This window comes from Oncorhynchus keta, chromosome 19 (genome assembly GCF_023373465.1).
Source record: "Oncorhynchus keta strain PuntledgeMale-10-30-2019 chromosome 19, Oket_V2, whole genome shotgun sequence".
NCBI classification, from domain to species: domain Eukaryota; kingdom Metazoa; phylum Chordata; class Actinopteri; order Salmoniformes; family Salmonidae; genus Oncorhynchus; species Oncorhynchus keta.
In genome coordinates this window covers 70,084,913-70,112,560 of record NC_068439.1, presented here as the reverse complement: position 1 = coordinate 70,112,560, position 27,648 = coordinate 70,084,913, and the positions used below count along the sequence as shown (strand labels likewise).

General features: G+C 41.1%; 1 protein-coding gene across 3 annotated transcripts in view; it reads right to left on the bottom strand.

The window, feature by feature from the left end:
• The window catches only part of LOC118398792 (5'-3' exoribonuclease 2-like), a 40,264-nt gene extending 23,229 nt beyond the window's left edge, over positions 1–17,035 (bottom strand). Inside the window, exons 1-17 of one of the 3 annotated variants that reach the window (XM_035794503.2) lie at positions 16,819–17,035; positions 16,165–16,292; positions 15,877–15,988; positions 15,644–15,755; positions 15,436–15,494; positions 9,861–9,950; positions 9,558–9,630; positions 9,310–9,360; positions 7,957–8,114; positions 6,974–7,048; positions 6,453–6,586; positions 6,279–6,336; positions 5,883–5,990; positions 5,561–5,605; positions 4,723–4,866; positions 4,434–4,478; positions 3,737–3,825 (exon numbers count right to left, since the gene is read on the bottom strand). In XM_035794503.2, the coding sequence (XP_035650396.1) occupies positions 3,737–3,825; positions 4,434–4,478; positions 4,723–4,866; positions 5,561–5,605; positions 5,883–5,990; positions 6,279–6,336; positions 6,453–6,586; positions 6,974–7,048; positions 7,957–8,114; positions 9,310–9,360; positions 9,558–9,630; positions 9,861–9,950; positions 15,436–15,494; positions 15,644–15,755; positions 15,877–15,988; positions 16,165–16,292; positions 16,819–16,893 (1,556 nt within the window). In that variant the 5' untranslated portion in view covers positions 16,894–17,035. Of the gene's footprint in view, positions 1–3,736; positions 3,826–4,433; positions 4,479–4,722; positions 4,867–5,560; positions 5,606–5,882; positions 5,991–6,278; positions 6,337–6,452; positions 6,587–6,973; positions 7,049–7,956; positions 8,115–9,309; positions 9,361–9,557; positions 9,631–9,860; positions 9,951–15,435; positions 15,495–15,643; positions 15,756–15,876; positions 15,989–16,164; positions 16,293–16,441; positions 16,727–16,818 lie in introns of those variants that run through there. The other 2 variants (XM_035794501.2, XM_035794502.2) reach the window with 2 other exon arrangements.
• Positions 17,036–27,648: the final 10,613 nt, after the last annotated feature.

Sequence of the window (27,648 nt, the reverse complement as noted above, 5' to 3'; positions counted from 1 at the left end):
TACTTTGTGCATGACAAGTCATTTTTCCAACCATTGTTTACAGACAGATTATTTAACTTATAATTCACTGTATCACAATTCCAGTCGGTCAGAAGTTTACATACACTAAGTTATAATATATAATATATATAATAATATAATAATATATGCCATTTAGCTGACGCTTTTATCCAAAGCGACTTACAGTCATGTGTGCATACATTCTACGTATGGGTGGTCCCGGGAATCGAACCCACAACCCTGGCGTTACAAGCGCCATGCTCTACCAACTGAGCTACAGAAGGACCACACTGAGCTACAGAAGGACCACTGACTGTGCCTTTAAACAGCTTGGAAAATTCCTGAAAATTATGTAATGGATTTAGAAGCTTCTGATAGGCTAATTGACATCATTTGAGTCAATTGGAGGTGTACCTATGGATGTATTTCAAGGCCTACCTTCAAACTCAGTGCCTCTGCTTGACATCATGCGATAATCAAAACAAAATCAGCCAAGACCTCAGATTTTTTTTTTGTAGACCTTCACAAGTCTGGGTCATCCTTGGGAAAAATGTCTAAACACCTGAAGTTACCACGTTCATCTGTACAAACAATAGTATACAAGAATAAACACCATTGAACCATGCAGCAGTCATACCGCTCAGCAAGGAGACGCGTTCTGTCTCCTAGAGATAAACGTACTTTGGTGAGAAAAGTGCAAATCAAACCCTGAACAACAGCCTTGTGAAGATGCTGGAGGAAACAAGTACAAAAGTACCTATATCCACAGTAAAACAAGTCCTATATCGACAACCTGAAAGGCCGCTCAGCAAGGAAGAAGCCACTGCTCCAAAACCGCCATAAAAAAAGCCAGACAACGGTTGCAACTGCACATGGGGAATAATATCGTACTTTTTGGAGAAATGTCCTCTGGTCTGATGAAACAAAAATAGAACTGTTTGGTCATAATGACCATCGTTATTTTTGGAGGAAAAAGGGGGAGGCTTGCAAGCCAAAGAACACCATCCCAAAAGCCAAGGTATTGAAGTGGCCATCACAAAGCCCTGAACTTAATCCCATAGAAAATTTGTGGGCAGAACTGAAAAAACTTGTGCGAGCATGGATGCTTACAAACCTGATTCAGTTACACCAGCTCAGGGTTAAATGTCCGGAATTGTGAAAAACTGAGTTTAAATGTACTTGGCTAAGGTGTATGTGAACGTCTGACTTCAACTGTAAGTATTTAGACCCTTTACTCAGTACTTTGTTGAAGCACCTTTGGCAGAAATCACAGCCTCGAGTATTCTTGGGTATAAACAATACAAGCTCTGCACACCTGTATTTAGAGTTCCTCCCATTCTTCTCTGCAGTTCCTCTCAAGCTGTCAAATTTGATGGGGCGTGTTGCTGCACAGCTATTTTCAGGTCTCCCCAGAGATATTCGATCAGGTTCAAGTCCAGGCTCTGTCTGGGCCACTCAAGAACATTCAGAGACTTGTCCCGAAGCCACTCCTGCGTCGTCTTGGCTGTATGCTTAGAGTCGTTGTCTTGTTGGAAGGTGAAACTTCACCCCAGTCTGAGGTTCTGAGTGCTCTGGAGCAGGTTTTCATCAAGGATCTCTCTGTACTTTTTTCCATTAATCTTTCCCTCAATCCAGAATAGTCTCCCAGTCCCTGCCGCTGATAAACATCTCCACAGCATGCTGCCACCACCATGCTTCACCGTAGGGATGGTGTCAGGTTTATGCCAGACGTGACGCTTGGCATTCAGGCCAAAGATTTCAATCTCGGATTTCATCTGAACAGTGAATCTTGTTTCTCATGGTCTGAGAGTCTTTAGGTGCCTTTTGGCAAACTCCAAGTGTGCTGTCATGTGCCTTTTACTGAGGAGTGGCATCTGTCTGGCCACTGTACCGTAAAGGCTTGGTGTGGTGCTGCAGAGATGGTTGTCCTTCTGGAAGGTTCTACCATCTCCACAGAGATACTCTGGAGGTCTGTCAGAGTAACCATCAGGTTCTTTGTCACCTCCCTGACCAAGGCACTTCTCCCCCGATTGCTCAGTTTGGCAGAGCGGACAGCTCTAGGAAATCTTGGTGGTTCCAAACTTCTTCCATTTAAGAATTATGGGAGGCCACTGTGCTCTTGGAGACCTTCAATGCTACAGAAATGTTTTGGTGCCCTTCCCCAGATATGTGCCTCGACACAATCCGGTCTCGACGCTCTACGGACAATTCCTTCGACCTCATGGCTTGGTTTTTGCTGTGACATGCACTGTCAACTGTGAGACCTTCACGTCTTTCCAAATCATGTCCAATCAATTGAATTTACCAAAGATGGACTCCATTTCAATTGTAGAAACATCTCCAAGATGATCAATGGAAACAGGACGCACCCAAGCTTGATTCGTAGTAGAGGGTCTGAATACTTATGTAAATACACTTTTTAAAATCTGTAATACATTCGCAACAAATTCTAAAAACCTGTTTTCAAATGTGTAATTATAGGGTATTGTGTGTAGATAGATGACTTTTTTATTTAATACATTTTAGAACAAGGCTGTAATATAACAAAACATGGAAAAAGTCTAGGGATCTGAATACTTAATAAAATCTCCATAGACAAACATTGGCTGTAAAATGGTCCATTCTGAATTAGTCTGACTTTCAACATGGCACCATCACAGGATGCCACCTTTCCAACAAGTCAGTTCTTCAAATTTCTGCCCTGCTAGAGCTGCCCCAGTCAATTGGAAGTGCTTTTATTGTAAAGTGGAAATGTCTAGGAGCAACAACAGCGTAGCCACGAAGTGGTAGGCCACACAAGCTCACAGAATGGGACCGCCGAATGCTGAAGCGTGTAAACATAGTCTGCCCTCGGTTGCAACACTCACTAGAGTTCCAAACTGCCTCGGAAAGAAACGTCAGCACAATAACTGTTCGTCTGGAGCTTCACGAAATGGGTTTTCATGGCCGAGCAGCAGCACACAAGCATAAGATCTCCATACACAATGCCAAGTGTTGGCCCGGAGTGGTGTAAAGCTCACCGACATTTGACTCTGGAGCAGTGGAAACACGTTCTCTGACGTGATGATTCACCATCTGGCAGTCCGACGGACACATCTGAGTTTGGTGGATGCCAGGAGAACACTACTTGCCCCAATGCATAGCACCAACTGTAAAGTTTGTTGGAGGAATAATGGTCTGGGGATGTTTTTCATGGTTTGGGCTAGGCATACTTTCGGTCATATAGTGCATTATAGCCAGTAAGAGACCATTTCCTCATCTTCCATACAGGATTTGGGAATTTACAATAGTCCATGGAAGACATGGAAGAGTAACTAGTTTACTGCTTTAGGAAGCAGCTGAAAGGTTTCGCCATATTAGTGGATTGGCGATGCACTGCACACATAATGAAAGATGAGCAGCATCTGTCTAGCCAATCCTTCACACTGGCCCACAGGGAGAGCAGCCTTGTAACAGCAAAGCCTCCATGAATACCAATTTAGCCCAATGGATTCAACAGCCTTCGCGAGGAATTTATGAGAATATGCCTCCTTTCCATATTAATAACTTGCAGGCAGGAGGAGCTCCCAACCACAGAGGAGCTCCTAAGGGAACCATGCTGAACTGGAGAGGCATAAATCAGACCATCACACCCTTGCTGAGAGGGCTGCCTGGTTGGTTGACTGACTGGCTACTTGGATGAGACTGTCCTGGTTGGTTTACTCCCTAGTTGACTGACTGTAGCGTAGCCATTTACCTGACATTATCCTCAGGCTCTGGCTCGCTGTCACTGTCCTCGGCTTTCCGCTTCACAGCCCGGCCATCCTGCCCATCACTGTTTCCTGCCTGGACAAAACACACATCCTTACAAATAATTATACCTAAACCATCTGGCAGCAGATCGGTTTCTACCAATTGGGGACAGATTTTCATTCAAATATTCTAAAATCCACATAGAACAAATATGTACATGTCCCTCCAGAGGTCTTTCCATTAGACTATTGTGCATAAATTACTTTGGCGCTTAAGTTAATGTACTGAATAAAAACAGTTTAATGCATTTCCAGCTCTACCTATGTGTTTCTCAAAAACTTGCGATAAATAGCATACTTGCCCAATTATAAGAAAATAAAACATTCAGTCAATGTGTGCAGACCTTCACCTTTGCCACACTTCATTCATGTGCAAATATCTCAGACAATTTTTCTCATACATTTAAGTAACAAAGGCATATTGAATAGAGGCATTAAGAGCTTCAGAATATACATTAATACAAAATATAAACTAGCCCAGACCAGCATCAAAAAAACATGGAAATGTGTACTGCGCTCACACTTGAGGTACACACTTGAACATGGACAAAAGTCCTCCACATTTGATCAATAAAAGACATGTAAAATTCTAGACCAGTTTACAAATCACTATAAAACAGAAGGTTCTCAGTGGAGGCATACCTGGCCACCATTCTTCATCATGGCTTTTAGGGATTGCGCAGCATCCTGAAATAAAAATACATCTTTAAATACCTATAAATTGTATAAGTGTCCTATATCGCCCTAACACCTCAACATTCGTATAGATGTTCACTGTGCGGAGAGCGTGCGAGGAAGCATCTCATTGTACTGGGTACACTACACTGTATCCTGTGCATATGGCAACGTTGGATTTTAGTGGATAATAGGTGTTTTTTTCTTGCACCGTTGACCAGAAGCAATATCCCCCTGATAAGCCCCCCCATCATACCTTGTTGTGCTGGTCCCTGCCTTGCATCCTCATGTCGAAGGCTTGGTGTCTGGCGTTCTGCACAACCCCAGGTCTGCCTCTGCCGCCAAGGGCCTGGGGGGCGAACTGACCAGCGGTCATGTAGGCTGGGCCCTGCTGCTGAGCCTAGGAAACACACAACTTATCATTTAGTTTAACGATAGCTAGTCAGTTGTACAACTGAAATGGGTCATTCGCATTTAACCCTGATTCAGAGAGGTGGGGGGGGTTGCCTTAATCGATATCCACGTCATTGGCGCAGTTGTTGTCTGGTATTAACTGCCTTGCCCAGAGGCAGAATGACAAGATTATTACCGTGTCGGTTCAGGGATTCAATCCAGCAAACGTTTACTGGTTACTGGCTTAACACTCCTACCCCCAGGCTACCTGCTGGCCCCAGGTTTAAGAGTCTGTGAAATTGGCCTATAAAGTCACTGGTTTCACAAATCTTGCACACACACGTTTGGTTTCCGAGATCTAAAAATCTGTCATTGTCCAAAAAAGCAAATAAGACTACTGGCATACAATACAGCAGACCTCAAGGGCCACAGTTGTGCACCCCTGATTTAAAACATCTATTAAGGGAAGGTTTCGAACAATACACAGCGCTACCACATTGACAATATAAATCAGAACAAATGAAAAATAGTTTAATTGCCCATTGAAATAAATGGCCTTGCATGCATACTCATAATTCTAAGAAAACATGAAGGTAAGAAGTTAAGTTCATCCAAAACATATTGTCAAGGAAATGAGAATGCATTCAACCATACAGTTCAAAATCAAGCTACAATAAAATAGCCCAATCCACTTCACTTACCTTCATTCTCTTCTTTTTGTCCTTATTCCTTCGCTTGAATCCCTCCTATAAGACAAACTTCATTTACACAAACAGTCAACTGGAAAAGTTACAGAACAGTGATTAACCGCAACTAAAATTGGCATCAGCTAAAATATTTTAAAATGACAGCTGAGTGTCTGATAAATACACGCTCGAAAAGAGAATTTATAAAACACCCAAGCCATGATTCATGTAAATCCTATGGAAAATCTCCCACCCCTCAGTTTAACAAAGGAAGAAAATGATCTATGGAAGAGGAATAATTCCCCCCGAAAGCTACTGCTTCCAACTTCCATCTTACATCGTCCTCTTTGCGCTTCTTGAAGATGTTGTCCTCAGCCACGCCGATGGCCTGCATGATCAACTCAACACTCTCCAATTTGACAAAACCATTCTCTGTGATGTAGCCCTGTGAGCAGAGAAAGACCATGTTAAGGCTATGAACAGATACCTGGGCAAGGAAGAAAGTCAGGACAGCTTTAAGGGCCAGTTTCCCAGACACAGATTAAGCCTAGTCCTGGACTAAACAACTATTCCAATAGAGAAATTACACAGAACATGTATTTTCATCCAGGACTAGGCTTAATCTGTGTTTGGCAAACTGACCCAACGGCTTCTGGGGTGGGGGATTCTAAGTAACGTCACCTAAGAAACCATGTGAGACAGTCATAACCAAGCCTACACAGAGAACACTTACTCCAGTCTTGTGCACGACGTCTTTGTAGATGCCCACCAGTCGATCTATCGCACCCTCTCTGAAGGACACATGGAACATACCATCAATAATTGAAAAGTATGGAAACAGCAAGAATGTATTTTTGTCAAGGTGTTTACAAGACGATAAACTTAATCTCGGTTCCGCCAGGTTTACCTAATCTCTAAGGACGGTAAGTGAGGCAGGAAATCATTGCCAACAAAGAAGCACATGAAGACCCAGTCATCGACGGTCCTCTCAAAGTCAAAGGGAAAGGGCAGACTGGCCATTGTCAGCTCTCGCTCCAGGTACTATAGGAAAAGGAAGCATGCCTTGATAAACTGATAAAAAAAACTAAAAAAAGAGATATGTCTCATTTCGATCTGAAATGTAATGTTCATTTCTCTACCATAAGCCGCCTGTCAGTAATAACGCCCTTTTGTGGAGAAAACTCGTTCTGATTGGCTGGGCCTGGCTGCCAAGTGGGTGGGCCTATTGCTGCACCCCTGCCCAGTCATGTGAAATCCATAAATTAGGGCCTGATGAATTCATTTCAATAGACTGATATCCTTATATGAACTGTAACTCAACAAAATCTTTGAAATTGTTGCATTCATATTTTTGTTCAGTATAGTTACATGACCATAAATATAATTAATAGGCTTTTTGGAAATTCTAAGACGTCAGACAGAACGTACCTCGCGCAAAACGCACAGCCTGATGAATATGAACTCCTGTTCAGAAGCCGGCATAGTGTCTGCAAACTCATCATGCTGCAATAAGAACACATTATTAGTCATAATTGCTCATAAAACGGAGAACAAATGTATTGTACACTTTTTGGGGGGCGGTTTACTGAGCACAGATTAAGCGTAGGCTTGAACGGTAAACCAAACTCAATGGAGAATCTCCATTGAAAATGCTTTTTAGTTTAAGACTAGACTAGGCTTAGTCTGCCTGTGAAAATGGCCCTTAGAAGGATACTTTAGGATTTTATCTACTTCCTCAGTCAGATGAACTCGTGATAATTCAATTTGTGTCCGTGTCCAGTATGAAGGAAGTTAGCATTGGCTTGCTAAACTACCTCTAAATAGCATTAGCGCAATGACTGGAAGTCTATGGGTATGTGGTAGATTCTCCATTGAGATGGGGTCAATTCCAAATTTAATTTGAAAATCCAATTAAATTCTTGATTTCCCCCATGAAGTGGAGAACTTAAGTGGAATTAAATTAGAATTTACAGAATGAAAAGTTACAGAATTGGAAGGGACCTCTTAATTTTTATTTAAAAAAAAAATCTGAATTATAAAAACATCTTAATCTTGGAATTTAAATTAAATATTTGTACATTTCCCAGTTAATGGTATGAATGCACATGGTATAACATATTCACTGTAGGATTTGATTTGAATAATTTCAACCTGCATTCCTATATTTCCAGCATAGCTAGGCTAGTGTAACATGCTCAGACCGAAGGAAATTAATTCCAATTTGTGTAATTGTTAGGGATAATATTGAATTGAGAATGTAAATATTGGAATTTATCCAACATAGGAATTCAGAGGAATTGGATTCTCAGAATGCAAAGACTGACCTGGAATTTGAATTTAATAAAATTTACAGGGAGAGAGAATTGAATGAGGAATTGACCCCAACCTAAATGTCTATAAAGTAAATTTACCTCCCCCTGTTTCTCCCTGGCCACTCCCTGGCAATCCTTGATCTCATGGCCTTTCTGTCCACACATAGCACAGGGCCTAGGCTGGTTGGGCTTGAACTCTTCTCTGATGATGGTGAAATTGGGCTCGTGAGTGGCAAGACCCAGCATGATCAGGTCAGCTAGGGAAATGAACAGAAGATGCCATCCAAATAAAAAAAATACAATTGGAAGTGAAGAGGAAATTCAGTAACTCTGTTTGGACAGTGGTAGTTGATGAAAAAGCTTTTGTTGTTCAAATGTAAAACCAATGGATTTTCAGCCCTAGACCTTGATCAGGGTTTTTGTGGAAACAGAAAATCTTGAAATACAGTGGAAGGCAGAAAACAGCTCTGAAGTACTGCGTTTTATACATGTACTGTCATCAGGAACAATGAACTCAGGTTTCTAAGGCTTTATGTTAATTCAATTACCTAGTCCACATGAGCCAAGCATGCATTATTATCTACATGTGTCATTAATATACACGTACAATAGCATGATTTATCCATTTGAGGGGAGTGAAACTTCACCCAAAATGGCACCCTTTTCCCAGCATAGTGCACTACTTTTGACCAGAGCCTTATGTGCCCTGGTCAAAAATAGTGCACTATATATAGGGAATAGGAAGTTATTTGGGACAGGCTGAATGCATCAGGCTCCTCTTCAAGCTAATTACATGCAATATTTTCCCTCTTTTGTCTACCAAGGGCATCATGAACCATTGAATGACTGAAGCTTTTATCTATCATGTCCTGCATAATTTCACCCATTTAAAACTAACTGGCCATTAATATAGCAGGACAATAAGGCCAGCAGAAAACAGAGAAGCCCTATCCTCTAACAAAATCCAAGGTTGGAGAGTTGCAACTAATGTTGCCAAACTTTTAAACAAGTGCAAGAACATTTTTATATTCACTATATCGATAACCATTTAGCAAAGCATCGCCTGCAGTTACAGTGCATAACTAAATCCTTTGCCGTCGTTTTAGAAAAACAAACATACGTTATCACGGTCACCCACAGGTCTTTTGCCCATCTGGTTCAATAAGGTAATATTGTGTGCCCTACAATTATTAACAACCATTTATCAAATCCTGAATAGGTATCTTTGTGCATTTAGAAGCCTTCTAGCTGGTTTGACAAGTCTTTCCTACAGTAAATGTGAGATCTAATTTGCATCATGTCTGCATTTATCATGCACTCTCATAATTCATCAATACTATGAAGGATACACGAAGCACAGCTTTTTGGAAGAGTTCTTGCCATTGATGCTCAATTTTCTCCCATTTTGTTGGTTACTCTTTACTACAGAGACCATTGTGGTGCAAAGCTTACCGTCAGCTCCACAAAGACAGTGGTGTGTGTTGGGGTCATGGTGGGGTTGAGCTGTATACATAAAAAAAAAAAAAAAGATAAACGCATCATTACATATAGTTAGTTATCTTACACACGATTGCAGAGCTTGTACTAAGATGGAAGGCCATTTGTGACTTTGTAACATGTCTGTGATTTCAGCCAAGTATGTCACAAATGACCTTCAAAATGGTCAACAATTTCATATTGAAAACTATCTTGACTCCTACCTCTCTGCCGTCTAATATAGTCCATGATCTTATGCTCCCCCTCACCAGGGACACTGGCATCAGACAAGATTACCTAGAATGAACAACAAAAGCTGTCATTTGAGCAATATTGAATGCATATGACAGTGTCAGACATGACCTTTGTTTAATTTCCAAGAAAATATGTACTTCTTGACTGAGTAGAACAGACCAACACGTAAAAAAGCAAGCTTTGACATGGTAAAAATTAAAGAGCACCAATGCATTAGAAATTGTTGGTGTCCTTTTCCACAGATGCCATCACCTTTTCGGAATAACACCTACTGTAATGTTACGCCATCCAGGGTCATTACTGAGTCTGTCTGCAACGTAGTAACGGAGACACTTTGCAAGGTTGTCCATGAACTCTGTGCCCTGGAGATTAACAATAATTAATTTTCAGACAGTCTTCACAACTTTGCAGGTTCACAAAAAGAGCTGGTCCAAAAGTACCAGGGGCAAGTTCTTCTGCACTGTTAAAGTAACTGTCCAGTGTTTGCAGATTTCTAGGAAATACGACTGATAGTCAAATAATTCATACATACACATATATTTACATACATATATATATACATATATATATACACACACACTGCTCAAAAAAATAAAGGGAACACTTAAACAACACAATGTAACTCCAAGTCAATCACACTTCTGTGAAATCAAACTGTCCACTTAGGAAGCAACACTGATTGACAATAAATGTCACATGCTGTTGTGAAAATGGAATAGACAACAGGTGGGAATTATAGGCAATTAGCAAGACACCCCCAATAAAGGAGTGGTTCTGCAGGTGGTAACCACAGACCACTTCTCAGTTCCTATGCTTCCTGGCTGATGTTTTGGTCACTTTTGAATGCTGGCGGTGCTTTCACTCTAGTGGTAGCATGAGACGGAGTCTACAACCCACACAAGTGGCTCAGGTAGTGCAGCTCATCCAGGATGGCACATCAATGCGAGCTGTGGCAAGAAGGTTTGCTGTGTCTGTCAGCGTAGTGTCCAGAGCATGGAGGCGCTACCAGGAGACGGGCCAGTACATCAGGAGACGTGGAGGAGGCCGTAGGAGAACGTTCTGCTGCCTGCAACATCCTCCAGCATGACCGGTTTAGCGGTGGGTCAGTCATGGTGTGGGGTGGCATTTCTTTGGGGGGCCATACAGCCCTCCATGTGCTCGCCAGAGGTAGCCTGACTGCCATTAGGTACCGAGATGAGATCCTCAGACCCCTTGTGAGACCATATGCTGGTGCGGTTGGCCCTGGGTTCCCCCTAATGCAAGACAATGCTAGACCTCATGTGGCTGGAGTGTGTCAGCAGTTCCTGCAAGAGGAAGGCATTGATGCTATGGACTGGCCCGCCCGTTCCCCAGACCTGAATCCAATTGAGCACATCTGGGACATCATGTCTCGCTCCATCCACCAACGCCACGTTGCACCACAGACTGTCCAGGAGTTGGCGGATGCTTTAGTCCAGGTCTGGGAGGAGATCCCTCAGGAGACCATCCGCCACCTCATCAGGAGCATGCCCAGGCGTTGTAGGGAGGTCATACAGGCACGTGGTGGCCACAAACACTACTGAGCCTCATTTTGACTTGTTTTAAGGACATTACATCAAAGTTGGATCAGCCTGTAGTGTGGTTTTCCACTTTAATTTTGAGTGTGACTCCAAATCCAGACCTCCATGGGTTGATACATTTTATTTCCATTGATAATTTGTGTGATTTTGTTGTCAGCACATTCAACTATGTAAAGAAATTTTTATTTAATAAGAATATTTCATTCATTCAGTTCTAGCATGTGTTATTGTAGTGTTCCCTTTATTTTTTTGAGCAGTATATATATATATATTAGTAATTCATTAGCTAGCTAGATATATATTTTACACAGTACCAGTCAAAAGTTAGGACACACCTACTCATTCAAGGGTTTCTCTTACTTTTTACTATATCGTAGAATAATAGTGAAGACATCAAAACTGTGAAATAACACATACAGAATCATGTAGTAACCAAATAAACGTTAAACAAATCTAAATATATTTTATATTTGAGATTCTTCAAAGTAGCCACCCTTTGCCTTGATGACGGCTTTGCACACTTGGCATTCTCTCAACCAGCTTCAAGAGATAATTGGAAAGTATTCCATTTGACTAACAGGTGTGCCTTGTTAAACATTTATTTGTGGAATTTCTTTCCTTCTTAATGCGTTTGAGCCAATCAGTTGTGCTGTGACAAGGTAGGGTGGTATACAGAAGATAGCCCTATTTGGGAGAAGAACAAGTCCATATTATGGTAAGAACAGTTCAAATAAGCAAAGAGAAACGACAGTCCATCATTACTTTAAGACATGCAGTGCAGTCGCAGAAACGATCAAGCGCTATGATGAAACTGTCTCTCATGAGGCCCGCCACAGGAAAGGAAGACCAAGATACCTCTGCTGCAGAGGATACGTTCATTAGTTACCAGCCTCAAATTGCAGTCCAAATAAATGCTTCACAGAGATCATGTAACGACACATCAACATCAACTGTTCAGAGGAGACTGTGTGAATCAGGCCTTCATGGTCGAATTGCTGCAAAGAAACCACAACTAAAGGACACCAACAAGAAGAAGAGACTTGCATGGACCAAGAAACATGAGCAATGGACATTAGACCGGTGGAACTCTATCCTTTGGTCTGATGAATCCAAATTTGAGAATTTTTGTTCCAACCGCTTTGTCTTCGTGAGAAGCAGAGTAGGTGAACGGATGATCTTTGCATGTGGTTCCCACCGTGAATGGGTCCCCTTGTCCCCCCAACTTTGTTATATACCCTTTGTTGGCAATGACAAGAGGTCTAACGTTTTCTGTAAGTCTTCACAAGGTTTTCACACACTGTTGCTGGTATTTTGGCCCATTCCTCCATGCAGATCTCCTCGAGAGCAGTGATGTTTTGGGGCTGTTGCTGGGCAACACAGACTTTTAACTCCCTCCAAAGATTTTCTATGGGGTTGAGATCTGGAGACTGGCTAGGCCACTCCAGGACCTTGAAATGCTTCTTACGAAGCCACTCCTACGTTGCCTGGGCGGTGTGTTTGGGATCATTGTCATGCTGAAAGACCCAGCCACGTTTCATCTTCAATGCCCTTGCTTTTCACTCAAAATCTCACGATACATGGCCCCATTCATTCTTTCCTTTACACGGATCAGTCGTCCTGGTCCCTTTGCAGAAAAACAGCCCCAAAGCATGATGTTTCCACCCCCATGCTTCACAGTAGGTATGGTGTTCTTTGGATGCAACTCAGCATTCTTTGTCCTCCAAACATGACGAGTTGAGTTTTTACAAAAAGTTATATTTTGGTTTCATCTGACCATATGACATTCTCCCAATCTTCTTCTGGATCATCAAAATGCTCTCTAGCAAACTTCAGACGGGCCTGGACATGTACTGGCTTAAGCAGGGGATTTGACTCCCTGGCGGCTTAGTGTGTTACTGATGGTAGGCTTTGTTACTTTGGTCCCAGCTCTCTGCAGGTCATTCACTAGGTCCCCCCATGTGGTTCTGGGATTTTTGCTCACCGTTCTTGTGATCATTTTGACCCCACGGGGTGAGATCTTGCGTGGAGCCCCAGATAGAGGGAGATTATCAGTGGTCTTGTATGTCTTCCATTTCCTAATAATTGCTCCCACAGTTGATTTCTTCAAACCAAGCTGCTTACCTATTGCAGATTCAGTCTTCCCAGCCTGGTGCAGGTCTACAAATTCTGGTGTCCTTTGACAGCTCTTTGGTCTTGGCCATAGTGGAGTTTGGAGTGTGACTGTTTGAGGTTGTGGACAGGTGTCTTTTATACTGATAACAAGTTCAAACAGGTGCCATTAATACAAATACTTATTTTCCACCATAATTTGCTAATAAATAAATTCATAAAAAATCCTACAATGTGATTTTCTGGATTTTTTCTCTCATTTTGTCTGTCATAGTTGAAGTGTACATATGATGAAAATTACAGGCCTCTCATCTTTTTAAGTGGGAGAACTTGCACAATTGGTAGCTGACAAAACTTTTTTACCCCACTGTATATGCGAAATAATTACGTTAAAAGCAACTTTTCTGCATTGCAATGGTCTGGACATGCTAGAGGTCGACCGATTAATTAGGGCCGATTTCAAGTTTTCATAACAATTGGAAATCGGTATTTTTGGACACCGATTTGGCCATTTAAAAAATATATATATATTTTTACACCTTTATTTAACTAGGCAAGTCAGTTAATTAAGAACACATTCTTAATTTCAATGATGGCCTAGGAACGGTGGGTTAACTGCCTTGTTCAGGGGCAGAACGACAGATTTTTACCTTGTCAGCTCCGGGATTCAATCTTGCAACCCTACGGTTAACTAGTCCAACGCTCTAACCACCTGCCTCTCATTGCACTCCACGAGGAGCCTGCCTGTTACGTGAATGCAGCAGAAGCCAAGGGAAGTTGCTAGCTAGCATTAAACTTACCTTTTCAAAAAAAAATCAATCAATCATAATCACTAGTTAACTACACATGGTTGATGATATTACTAGTTCATCTAGTGTGTCCTGTGTTGCATATAATCGATGCAACGCAAGGGGATGATTTAACAAAAGCGCATTCGCGAAAAAAGCACAATCGTTGCACGACTGTACCTAACCATAAACACCAATACCTTTCTTAAAATCAACACACAGAAGTATATATTTTTAAACCTGCATATTTAGCTAAAAGAAATCCAGGTTAGCAGGCAATATTAACCAGGTGAAATTGTGTCACTTCGCTTGCGTTCATTGCACGCAGAGTCAGGGTATATGCAACAGTTTGGGCAGCCTGGCTCATTGCAAACTAATTTGCCAGAATTTTACATAATTATGACATAACATTGAAGGTTGTACAATGTAACAGGAATATTTAGATTTAGGGATGCCACCCGTTAGATAAAATACCGAACGGTTCCGTATTTCACTGAAATAATAAATGTTTTGTTCTTGAAATGATAGTTTCCAGATTCAACCATATTAATGACCAAAGGCTCGTATTTCTGTGTGTTATTATGTTATAATGAAGTCTATGATTTGATAGAGCAGGCTGACTGAGCGATGGTAGGCACCAGCAGGCTTGTAAGCATTCATTCAAACAACACTTTTGTGCATTTTGCCAGCAGCTCTTCGCAAGCACAGCGCTGTTTATGACTTCAAGCCTATCAATTCCCGAGATTAGGCTGGTGTAACCGATGTGAAATGGCTAGCTAATAGCGTGCTAATAGCGTTTCAAACGTCACTCGCTCTGAGACTTGGAGTGGTTGTTCTTTGCCCTTGCCCTATAATTATTATATAACATTACTGTTTTTTTTGGTCCTCCAATAATCGGTATCGATTTAGAAAAACCATAATCGGTTGACCTCTAGGGCATACCACAACTGAATGGTGTGGGCGTGTACCGTATATTCGTGCAAGAAGACCAAGATCCTCTATTTTCTAAATATTTTTTTAAAACTAGTTAAGTCAGTTAAGAACAAATTCTTATTTTCAATGACGACCTAGGAACAGTGGGTTAACTGCCTGTTCAGGGGCAGAACGACAGATTTTTACCATGTCAGCTCGGGGGTTTGAACTTGCAGCCTTCCGGTTCCTAGTCCAACGCTCTAACCACTAGGCTACCCTGCCACCCCATGAGGAAAGCAAGCATTTTTTTAAAAGTGTTTCTGTAATTTATGCTTTGGCCACAAATACAAGTGACTCAACAACATTATCTGAGTAGGAGTGAATAAATTATTACATTTTTAAAAGTAAGACTTTCACTGAACAGTTACTTTAAGATATTGGTGACAGAAATACAGCCTTAAAAAAAGCCTCATACTTACTGGGGTGATACAGTTGCTGTCAAATCTCTCCTTGATTTCAACCGGTGGAAGATACCCTCCTAAAATGTGAAGATGGGTAGAAAAAAAGTTGTATATATTTAGTATGCAATTCTGTTATGGAAAATATTTGTAATTAAATAAGTGTTTAACAAAGACTCCCATCTAAAGACTATTGGAAGGGTAAGAAAACCTCTGAAAATATATGCACCTTTCCCGAGGATCTCCTCTCGGATGCGTGATTTCTCCTCAACCAGTTCCACTCCTTCCTTAGAAGCACGGAATCGCCTGGAGCGCTGCTGGTTCATTTTGGCGCGAGGGGCCTGTTCAGAGATAAACAAGGACATATGTATAACAAATTGCTTTGTACAGAACTGTAGAAAATCTAAATAGGGATTCATAGAAAATGTTATTCTCTCATGAAAAGAAAGCAGCAGAATTTACCACTCCATCAATAGCCATGTAGAGAACCCTTCTGGGTCGCACAATATTGAAGAGCCGATCCATGTATTCAAAGATGGCAACCATCATTTCATCTTCATTTTTGGGTGCAGCCCTGTGAAAGTGAAGTAGAGTTTGAGGGTTTATACTACATTATCATCACAATTCATGGTAATATACAAGAGTACCACCAATACCATGAGCCCTGGTCAAAAGTAATGCACTATAAAGGGAATAGGGTGTCATTTGGGACAAAGTCACATTCTATTTAATTATGTTAGTAAGACTAACTTGTCTTCAGGATGTGTACAGGGGTGAATGATCCCATTCATGTCCAAGTACAAATTGTCAAACTCCACTTCATTTGGATTCGGTTTGCTGGTATCAACAGGAATTCGTACCCCATTACATTCCTTGGACTAGGAGTAAAAGGGAAAAATAATTAAACATTATTCCTATTATCAAATGCATGTCTGTTTATGTACTGTTGCAATGACGCAACTAATATAAATAAGGTGGTTAGCGAGATTTAACGTTACTTGGTTATGCATTAGATTCCGTAACACACCAAGTCAAAACATTGGCGGGCTGTCTCGCATCTGCTTGTTCGCAAACCAATGGAATACCAACTCCACACTTGCGCAACACAGGCAGAAAGGCTCTGCACACGAGTTTCTGTGTCAATCACTGCAAATAGCATAGCTAACGTTGGCTATCTAACTGCGTGCATCCCATACATTGTTGTTCATTCAATCGACAAATGATATAATATGCTCTGCTAGCTATGTCGTTGAAAAGAGAACATTATGAAAACTAACTATTTTAATATCTAAAGTGCAATAAGGTTAGTACATGCTAGATGTACTATGAAATAAAGGGCACAATTATTACACGGTCTTAAATACGCAACACACTAGCTAACGTTAGCTGCCTACAAACACGTACCCTCTCCTCAGTACAATGGACAACAATTGTAGAATATTTCCGACTCAACCAACGAAAAAATGCGGGGACTCCCATCTCCCGTAGTTTTACAATACGCTACACACAGCTATAAATTATTATATGGATTTAAAATTATTTAGTTTAAAAAAAAACGACTGTAGAAATAGCCGTTTTGCTAGCTACGCGTTAACAAATAAGCTCATGGCAACGGTTGATATCCGGGTTATGCTGTTTTCATCTTCCGGGAGCAATTGTGTGCAGGACAGGAGTCGAACAGCGCCCCATCGCGAATTCAAACAACGAGAAGGCCGATGAGGTATTCAATTCTGAAACATTCCAATTCTGCGATCATAACCAAGTGAGAAGGTAGTATTTATTTACAACATATTATTGGGAAATATCCACTTGGATGACCCTCCAACTGGTAATTACTAGTGGTAAACTCATCTATCATGCTGGCTTCAGATGCTCGTGGGAAATGGGAAACTGGGAGTGGTAAGTCCAACACGATTGTGGTCAAGTACTTTTAAAGTCAGAACAATTATTCAACCAATAAGATTTTAGTTAGCTTGATTATCCATAGTTTGGTTGTAATTGTCAAAAACGTATTTGTCAAATCAAAAACTTTTTTTGACCAATGGGTCAAACAATGCTAATTGTTTAAATAACCTCTAAGAACCAATATTCCAAACCTCAGGCCTCTTATAATTCGATCAAACGTTGTTTTTATCCTTGTAGGATGGCCAAAATTAGGGTGTTAAAATATATTTTTATTTCAATGGAGGCCAGAGAAAATAAGTGGTCAAAAATAATGAAAATTGTGCAGCATCCGGTCAGCTAAACTGGATGTTGTGTGAGAATGAAGGCTGCCTGACAGGCTCACTTTCCCATTGAACCCCTCTTGTCGAATCCGCTGGACAGAAAACAATATAGAGGTAAGATAGATATGGACTGAGACAAAACCTTTTACATTGAATTCACTTCTTGTCATGCTAATTTTTATTTTTGCAACCCACAGAAACAACTTCGAAGACGACCACCACAAAATGTAAAATTCTCAAAAGTTGTGGGTGAGAAAGCTGTACCTCTCAGTCAACATTGCTCGGTGCTTATTATCGGATGTATTACATGCAGACCGGACACGTCGCGTGTGCGAGCGTCGCAAAATAAATGTAGAAATCCATGTTATTCAATTATTGCACCCATACTGCTCACGCGCGCCAACGAGCGTCTGCGTTACCAAGGGCTAAAATAGAACTCATTCCTATTTCTGACGCAGATCGCACTGCAAGTCCTGCCTCTCCCATCTCCTCATTTGTTTATAGAAGCAGGTACCCACGTGCCATCTCCTCATTGGTTATACCCATGTGGGTGATTGAAAGATGAACTGTGTTGCCGGTAGTCGTGGTAATACAATGAAAGTTTAGATGTGATCACCATATAAGTTAAACGATTAAAAAGCCTGGAAGGAGGAGAGATGACTAGAAACGATTCGGTTGGCCGTTTTATGTGTGGATTAATTGTCGGAGTAGAGGTCCTTGTGCATTTCAGGTAAAATAACAACTCAATGTTTATATCCCATGACAAATTAGCTAGCAACAGCAAGTTAGCTAAATAGGACAAATTAACGTTAGCTAGCAAGTGCCAGCTAACTAGCTAAATTGCCATACATGTTTAATGCTTTTCGACCTGTCCCCAAATTAATGTAATTGGTTCAGAGTTTCTTTTGATATTTTAACCTGTGTGTCGTGATCGCGTTTGGTGTGGGGGGGGCAAAATACATTTATGCACGATAGCGCACGCGCGCAGCCGGTTTGGGTTCCGTGTTAGGTTACGAAATCTGACTTTTTGCATATACTCTTAATTAAATGTTAGCGAGAGGCCCCACTGAATGATTCAGAACCTGAATAATCATTTGTCTTGGTAAAATTGGGGAAAAGGAAATAAGAAACTGGGAAGTCCGACATGATTGTGTTCAAGTACTTTTGAAGTAGATGGTGCCGGAGGGTAGGGCTGCCGTCTTATCGGCTCTTAACCAACCATACTGTTTTTTTTGCGTTGTTTGTAACTTGTTTTGTACATAATGTTGCTGCTACCGTCTCTTACAACCAAAAAGATCTTTTGGACATCAGAACTGGGATTACTCACCTCAAATTCGACGAGGAGTTCTTCTTCAATGAGTCAGACGCGAGGGATATACTACGGACACCCGACCAGGTTCAGATCTGCTAGCTAACGTTCAATTGCTGAAAATAAATGGGACGAACTGAAAGCATGTATATCCTACCAATGGGACATTAAAAACTGGAATATCTTATGTTTCACTGAGTCGTGGCTGAACGACGACATTAAGAACATACAGCTGGCGGGGTAAACACTCTTCTATCTACAGGACAGCAGCCTCTGGTAAAACACGGGGCGGGGCCTATGTATATTTGTAAACAATAGCTGGTGCACGATATCTAAGAAAGTCTCAGGGTTTTGTTCGCCTGATGTAGAGTATCTCATGATAAGCTGTAGACCACATTATCTACTGAGAGAGTTTTCATCTGTATTTTTGTAGCTGTCTACATAACACCATAGACCGATCTGGCACTAAAACCGCACTCAATGAGCTGTATTCCGCCATAAGCAAACAGGAAAATGCTCATCCAGAGACGGCGCTCCTAGTGGCTTGGGACTTTAATGCAGGGAAACTGAAATCCGTTTTTACCTCATTTCAATCAGCATTTTAAATATGCAACCAGAGGGAAAAGAATGCTAGACCACATTTGCTCCACACACAGAGACACGTACAAAGCTCTCCCTTTCCCTCCATTTGGCAAATATGACCATAACTCTATCCTCCTGATTCCTGCTTACAAGCAAAAATTAAAGCAGGAAGCACCAGTGACTCGGTCTATAGAAAAGTGTTCAGATGAAACAGATGCTAAGCTACAGGACTGTTTTGCTATCACAGACTGGAATATGTTCTGGGATTCTTCTGATGACATTGAGGAGTACCACACATCAGTCACTGACTTTATCAATAAGTGCATTGAGGAATTCGGATGTGGCAGGGTTTGCAAACTATTACAGACTACAAAGGGAAGCACAGCTGAGAGCTGCCCAGTGACACGAGCCTTCCAGATAAGCTAAATGACTTCTATGCTCAGTTCGAGGCAAGTAACACTGAAACATGCGTGAGAGCATCAGCTGTTCCGGACGACTGTGTGATCACATTCTCCGCAGCCAATGTGAGTAAGACATTTAAACAGGTCAGGATTCACAAGGTTGCTGGGCCAAACGGATTACCAGGATGTGTACTTTGAGCTTGCGCTCTGGCAAGTGTTTTCACTGACATTTTCAATCTCTCCCTGTCTGAGTCTGTAATACCAACATGTTTCAAGCAGACCACCGTAGTCCCCATGCCAAAGACCACTAAGGTAACCTACCTAAATGATTACCGACCAGTGCACTCACAAGACAGTCATGAAGAGGGCACGACACAACCTATTCCCCCTCAGGAGACTGAAAAGATGTGGCATAGGTCCTCAGATCCTCAAAAGGTCTTACAGCTCCACCATTGAGAGCACCCTGATGGGTTTTATCACCGCCTGGTACGGCAACTGCTCGGCCTCCGACCGCAAGTCACTACAGAGGGTAGTGCGTACAGCCCAGTACATCACCGGGGCCAAGCTTCCTGCCATCCAGGACCTCTATACCAGGCGGTGTCAGAGTAAGGCCTTAAAAATTGTCAAAGACTCCAGCCACCCTAGTCATAGACTGTTCTCTCTGCTACTGTACGGCAAGCGGTATCGGAGTGCCAAGTCTAGGTCCAAGAGGCTCCTAAACAGCTTCTACCCCCAAGCCATAGGACTCCTGAACAACTCCTTCTACCCCCCCCACACACACACACACACACGCTGCTGCTACTGTCTGTTATTATCTATGCATAGCCACTTTCATAACTCTACCTACATGTACATAATTAACTCGGTCCCCCGCACATTGAGACATTGACCCACATATAGACCAGACCCACTATTGTTATTTACTGCTGCTCTTTTATTATTTGTTATTCTAATCTCTTACTTTTTGGGGGGGATTTTCTTACAACTGCATTGCTGTTTAACCCTCCTGTTGTGTTTGTTTCATGTTTATTAATTCTGTGTTCCTGCTCCAAAATGACCACACCATTGTTGCTGATTATAAATCCATAATAATACATATATTTTCATCTTATGTTGTGTTAAATCTTTTTATCAACTGAAGTTATTGTGAACATTACAAGTTTTGAACTTCTATTTGCTATTCATTGCCTGTAGGCCTCACTGACCTGAGCTCATACAACTATTTTTTTAGTACAAAAAGCATAATGTATGGATTATTTTGACTATAACAAATACTCAGATGAAACATATTGTGCTATTTATCACTGACTACTTTGTGTCAAAGTTTAACAAGGACTATCTCCTCCTCATCAGTGTCATGATCAAAGATATGATCATGAGCCTCACATACACTATATCATTTGGTCATTGTGCTGCCACAGAATGAATTGTGAGCAAGGCCTCAAAAAAGCTTTATATACCAGAACTGTGAGAAAAGTTCTATGTATTATTGAAACAATGTTGTGATTGTTTGTGAGAATGCCAACAGGTGTGGTTCCCATTGGGGAAAGATTATATTGGGGAAAGGTTCCTGAGGGGCTTGCCATGGAAGCCATGAAGGGGAGTGAGGTGTGTGCTCAAACATACATGCATGTGGGGGTCTGGGAGAGGAAGTGTGTCCATCTGATGAATGGGCATGTGCCTTAACTCAATTTTATACACTCATTTTAGTCTCACCCATTAATTTCTAATGACCAGTCATTTTTGACCTAGAACACCACAGGTGTACAAAAGTTAAATAAAACACCCAAAATTTGATGAAAATCATCAATTTGTATTTTGTGTGTTCAGTTGCCCTGTGTGGACTAAATCGTGGAACTTTATGACAATCAGATTAAATGAACTACATTTTTCAGAGAAATCTTGCAAATCGGTCCAATTCGACCATTGGACTCTTCACCATCTGGCAGTCTGACGGGCGAATCTGGGTTTGGCGGATGCCAGGAGAACGCTACCTGCCAGAATACATAGTGCCAACTATAAAGTTTGGTGGAGGAGGAATAATAATCCGAGGCTGTTTTTCATGGTTCGGGCCCGTTAGTTCCAGTGAATGGAAATCTTAATGCTACCGCATAGTTGTGGTAACAGTTTGGGGAAGGCTCTTTCCTGTTTCAGCATGACAATGCCCCTGTGGTTCCCATTGGGGAAAGATTATAATGGGGAAAGGTTCCCGTGACGTTTTGATAACCATTTAAATCGAGTTTTATAAACATAAAAGGGAAACGATTGAAACCATTTCCATGTTTGATGGCTAGGTTTTATGGATATTATGACTCATACTGTGGTACTCTTGCTGTCCTGCCTGAGCATTTCAAAATGTAATGAGTACTTTCGGATGTCATGGAAAATGTATGGGAGTAAAAAGTGCATATTGTCTTTAGGAATATAGTGGAGTAAAAGTTGTCAAAAATATAAACAGTAAAGTAAGGTACTGATACCCCCCCAAAACAACTTAATATTTTTACTTAGTTACTTTACACCACTGCTATACCCCGTCTTAACCGGTTTTAACACAATTGCAGGCAACAGTACTTTTCCGTAACAACACGTTTGTGGCATCTTTTCTTCCGTTACACGCACTTGTTCAGAGACGCAGATAGCTAATTAGCACAGGTAGTCTCCTCTATCTTCTGTCTGTCTTCTTTAAACAAGCGCTGTAACATGGTAATATGGCATTGTGGAAACCGTAACCCTTTAAAAGGTGTGTAGTAATTTAGCCTGTTGTTTTTATTGAAATTGTATTATGGCTGATATGTTTCCAAAACTGTATCGCTTGCCGCGAGTATTTGCGTTTAAACATAGCTTCAGTGCTCCCTTCGTGAATAGACCGTATGAATATACCGTCTATGAATGGATAGATATCCGTAGGACATCCACAATGTGAGGATTCCTTATTTTGTCTAGTAATTGAGCACCCACTCTCAACTTTGGTTTGTGGGCTAGGTCAGGCATTTTGCAATATTTCCTTTAATATTTGAATTGATTTGGTCCTTTTTCATTCAGGTTTGAGAAACGTTGTCCTATATATTTTGAACATATTTAGCATTAATATTCTTCAGAGAACAAAAAACTAACGTATACCATGATTATAATAGTGCTTCTCATCTCTATTCTGAATGGTATTCTGAATGGAAATGCATCTGTGGGTTATAATAATAACGTGTTTCACCAGGATAATAGCTGCAATAGCAACACATTTTAAATAGAAAATGGGGGCTCCTCTATTCTGCATGGCCTCCTTCAGAAGAAAAAGTCCATCAGCTGTTCTACTTCAGACAGCACCGGGCTGATTTCAAGACAGTGCTATTACCACAAAGAGCTACTGATGGAAAACACTTGCCTACTCCAATTTCCCATTTCCATAAACATTCATTTTGTAGGGAATTTGATTGAGTAAGATTTAGCCAATGATCTGAGTGTCTGAGACGGGCACACACTGAGAGGAATGGGGGGGAATGTGATGCAAATCACTGCAGGCATCTCAGACTCCGTGTTCTCTAACAGGTCATGTATATTTCATCGGGCCAGGCTTGGTTGGTCCAGCTTTTTAGATGTTCAAACTAACATGGATAACTTAATCTGTTAGTGACAGATGGTATTAAGTTGTGTTTACACAAGCAGCCCAATTCTGATATTATTTTACTAATTGATCTTTCGACCAATCAGATCAACTATTTTGCCAATAATTGGGCAAAAGACCAGAATTGGGATACCTGTGTAAACACAGCCTTAGGGGGCAACAGAGGTTTTCTCACATATATGCAAAAAAAAAAAAAAAAAAAATGGGATAATGGGGAATAGTAGATTAAAAAAAAGTAGATAAATAAATATATATATATATATATACGTGTGTATATATGTTTATTTATTTATATATATATTATATATATATTATTTATTTATAATATATATATATATATATACACAGTGGGGCAAAAAAGTATTTAGTCAGCCACCAATTGTGCAAGTTCTCCCACTTAAAAAGATGAGAGGCCTGTAATTTTCATCATAGGTACACTTCAACTATGACAGACAAAATGAGGGAAAAAAATCCAGAAAATCACATTGTAGGATTTTTAATGAATTTATTTGCAAATTATGGTGGAAAATAAGTATTCGGTCAATAACAAAAGTTTATCTCAATACTTTGTTATATACCGTTTGTTGGCAATGACAGAGGTCAAACATTTTCTGTAAGTCTTCACAAGGTTTTCACACACTGTTGCTGGTATTTTGGCCCATTCCTCCATGCAGATCTCCTCTAGAGCAGTGATGTTTTGGGGCTGTTGCTGGGCAACACGGACTTTCAACTCACTCCAGGACCTTGAAATGCTTCTTACGAAGCCACTCTTTCGTTGCCCGGGCGGTGTGTTTGGGATCATTGTCATGCTGAAAGACCCAGCCACGTTTCATCTTCAATGCCCTTGCTGATGGAATGAGGTTTTCACTCAAAATCTCACGATACATGGCCCCATTCATTCTTTCCTTTACACGGATCAGTCGTCCTGGTCCCTTTGCAGAAAAACAGCCCCAAAGCATGATGTTTCCACCCCCATGCTTCACAGTAGGTATGGTGTTCTTTGGATGCAACTCAGCATTCTTTGTCCTCCAAACATGACGAGTTGAGTTTTTACCAAAAAGTTATATTTTGGTTTCATCTGACCATATGACATTCTCCCAATCTTCTTCTGGATCATCCAAATGCTCTCTAGCAAACTTCAGACGGGCCTGGACATGTACTGGCTTAAGCAGGGTGACACGTCTGGCACTGCAGGATTTGAGTCCCTGGCGGCGTAGTGTGTTACTGATGGTAGGCTTTGTTACTTTGGTCCCAGCTCTCTGCAGGTCATTCACTAAGTAGGGAATGTATGGTTCTGGGATTTTTGCTCACCGTTCTTGTGATCATTTTGACCCCACAGGGTGAGATCTTGCATGGAGCCCCAGATCGAGGGAGATTATCAGTGGTCTTGTATGTCTTCCATTTCCTAATAATTCCTCCCACAGTTGATTTCTTCAAACCAAGCTGCTTACCTATTGCAGATTCAGTCTTCCCAGCCTGGTGCAGGTCTACAATTTTGTTTCTGGTGTCCTTTGACAGCTCTTTGGTCTTGGCCATAATGGAGTTTGGAGTGTGACTGTTTGAGGTTGTGGACAGGTGTCTTTTATACTGATAACAAGTTCAAACAGGTGCCATTAATACAGGTAACGAGTGGAGGACAAGAGGAGCCTCTGAAAGAAGAAGTTACAGGTCTGTGAGAGCCAGAAATCTTGCTTGTTTGTAGGTGACCAAATACTTATTTTCCACCACAATTTGCTAATAAATTCATTAAAAATCCTACAATGTGATTTTCTGTATTTTTTCTTTCTCATTTTGTCTGTCATAGTTGAAGTGTACCTATGATGAAAATTACAGGCCTCTCTCATCTTCTTAAGTGGGAGAACTTGCACAATTGGTGGCTGACTAAATACTTTTTTGCCCCACTGTATATATATATATATAAATAGATTTTAAAATACACATTTCTTCCCTGGGATAAAACAACGTCTGGGACCAAAATGCTCTCGAACAGCTTCTACCCCCAACCATAAGACTTGACCAGTTAATCAAATGGCTACTTGGACAATTTGTATTGTGCCCCTTTTTTTGTTTTTGCACTTACTCTCTTGCACTGTTTCTATGCACATTAACTGCACTCTACCCACACATTCACAAATACTACATTCACACATACAGTCATGGCCAAAAGTTTTGAGAATGACACAAATATTAATTTTCACAAAGTTTGCTGCCTCAGTTTGTATGATGGCAATTTGCATATACTCCATAATGTTATGAAGAGTGATCAGATGAATTGCAAATAATTGCAAAGACCCTCTTTGCTATGCAAATGAACTGAATCCCAAAAAACTTTTCCACTGCATTTCAGCCCTGCCACAAAAGGACCAGCTGACATCATGTCAGTGATTCTCTCGCTAACACAGGTATGAGTGTTGACGAGGACAAGGCTGGAGATCACTCTGTCATGCTGATTGAGTTTAAATAACAGACTGGAAGCTTCAAAAGGAGGGTGGTGCTTGGAATAATTGTTCTTCCTCTGTCAATCATGGTTAACTACAAGGAAACACGTGCCGTCATCATTGCTTTGCACAAAAAGGGCTTAACAGGCAAGGATATTGCTGCCAGTAAGAATGCACCTAAATCAACTATCGGATCATCAAGAACTTCAAGGAGAGCGGTTTAATTGTTGTGAAGAAGGCTTCAGGGCGCCCAAGAAAGTCCAACAAACGCCAGGACCGTCTCCTAAAGTTCATTCAGTTGTGGGATCGGGGCACCACCAGGTACAGGGATTGGACTGCTGAGGACTGGGGTAAAGTCATTTTCTCTGATGAATCCCCTTTCTGATTGTTTGGGGCATCTGGAAAAAATCTTGTCCGGAGAAGACGAGGTGAGTGCTACCATCAATCCTGTGTCATGCCAACAGTAAAGCATCATGAGACCATTAATGTGTGGGGTTGCTTCTCAGCCAAGGAAGTGGACTCACTCACAATTTTGCCTAAGAACACAGCCATGAATAAATAATGGTTAAAACACATCCTCTTAGAGCAACTTCTCCCAACCATCCAGGAACAGTTTGGTGATGAACAATGCCTTTTCCAGCATGATGGAGCACCTTGCCATAAGGCAAAAGTGATAACTAAGTGGCTCGGGGAACAAAACATCAACATTTTGGGTCCATGGCCAGGAAACTTCCCAGACCTTAATCCCATTGGGAACTTGTGGTCAATCCTCAAGAGGCAGGTGGACAAACAAAAACCTACAAACTCCAAGCATTGATTATGCAAGAATGGGCTGCCATCAGTCAGGATGTGGCCCAGAAGTTAATTAACAGTATGCCAGGGCGGATTGCAGAGGTCTTGAAAAAGAAGGGTCAACAAAGCAAATATCGACTCCGCATTAACTTCATGTAATTGTCAATAAAAGCCTTTGACACTTATAAAATGCTTTTAATTGTACTTCAGTATTCCATACTAACATCTGACAAAAATATCTAAAGACACTGAAGCAGCAAACTTTGTGAAAATTAATTTTTGTGTCGTTCTCAACTTTTGGCCACGACTGTACACTCGCTCGCACACACAAAACACACACGCACACATGCATATTGATACACACACACACACACACACACACACACACACACACACACACACACACACATAGACACATTTTCAAACTCTTCACATACACTGCTTTATTCTGTTTATTATCTATCCTGATTGCCTAGTCACTTTTACCCCTACCTAAATGTACATATTACCTCAACTACCTCGTACCCCTGCACATTGAATCGGTACTGGTACTCTGTGTATATAGCCTCGTTACTGTTATTTTATTGTGTTATTATGTTATTTTTTTATTAATCAAATCTGTCATACTTTTTAACTCTAAATTGTTGGGAAAGGGCTCGTAAGTAAGCACTTCACAATAAAGTCTACACCTGTTGTATTCGGTGCATGTGACAAATACAATTTCATTTGCGGTGATCAATTTATATCAACAATTTGTTAAAGGCAGTTGTTGCAAGAGAATCATAAAGATATTTGTACTTTCAACAAAACACTTGATAATGCACTTTACAGAGGGCAGACATACTTGTACTTCACAGATTACCTCATT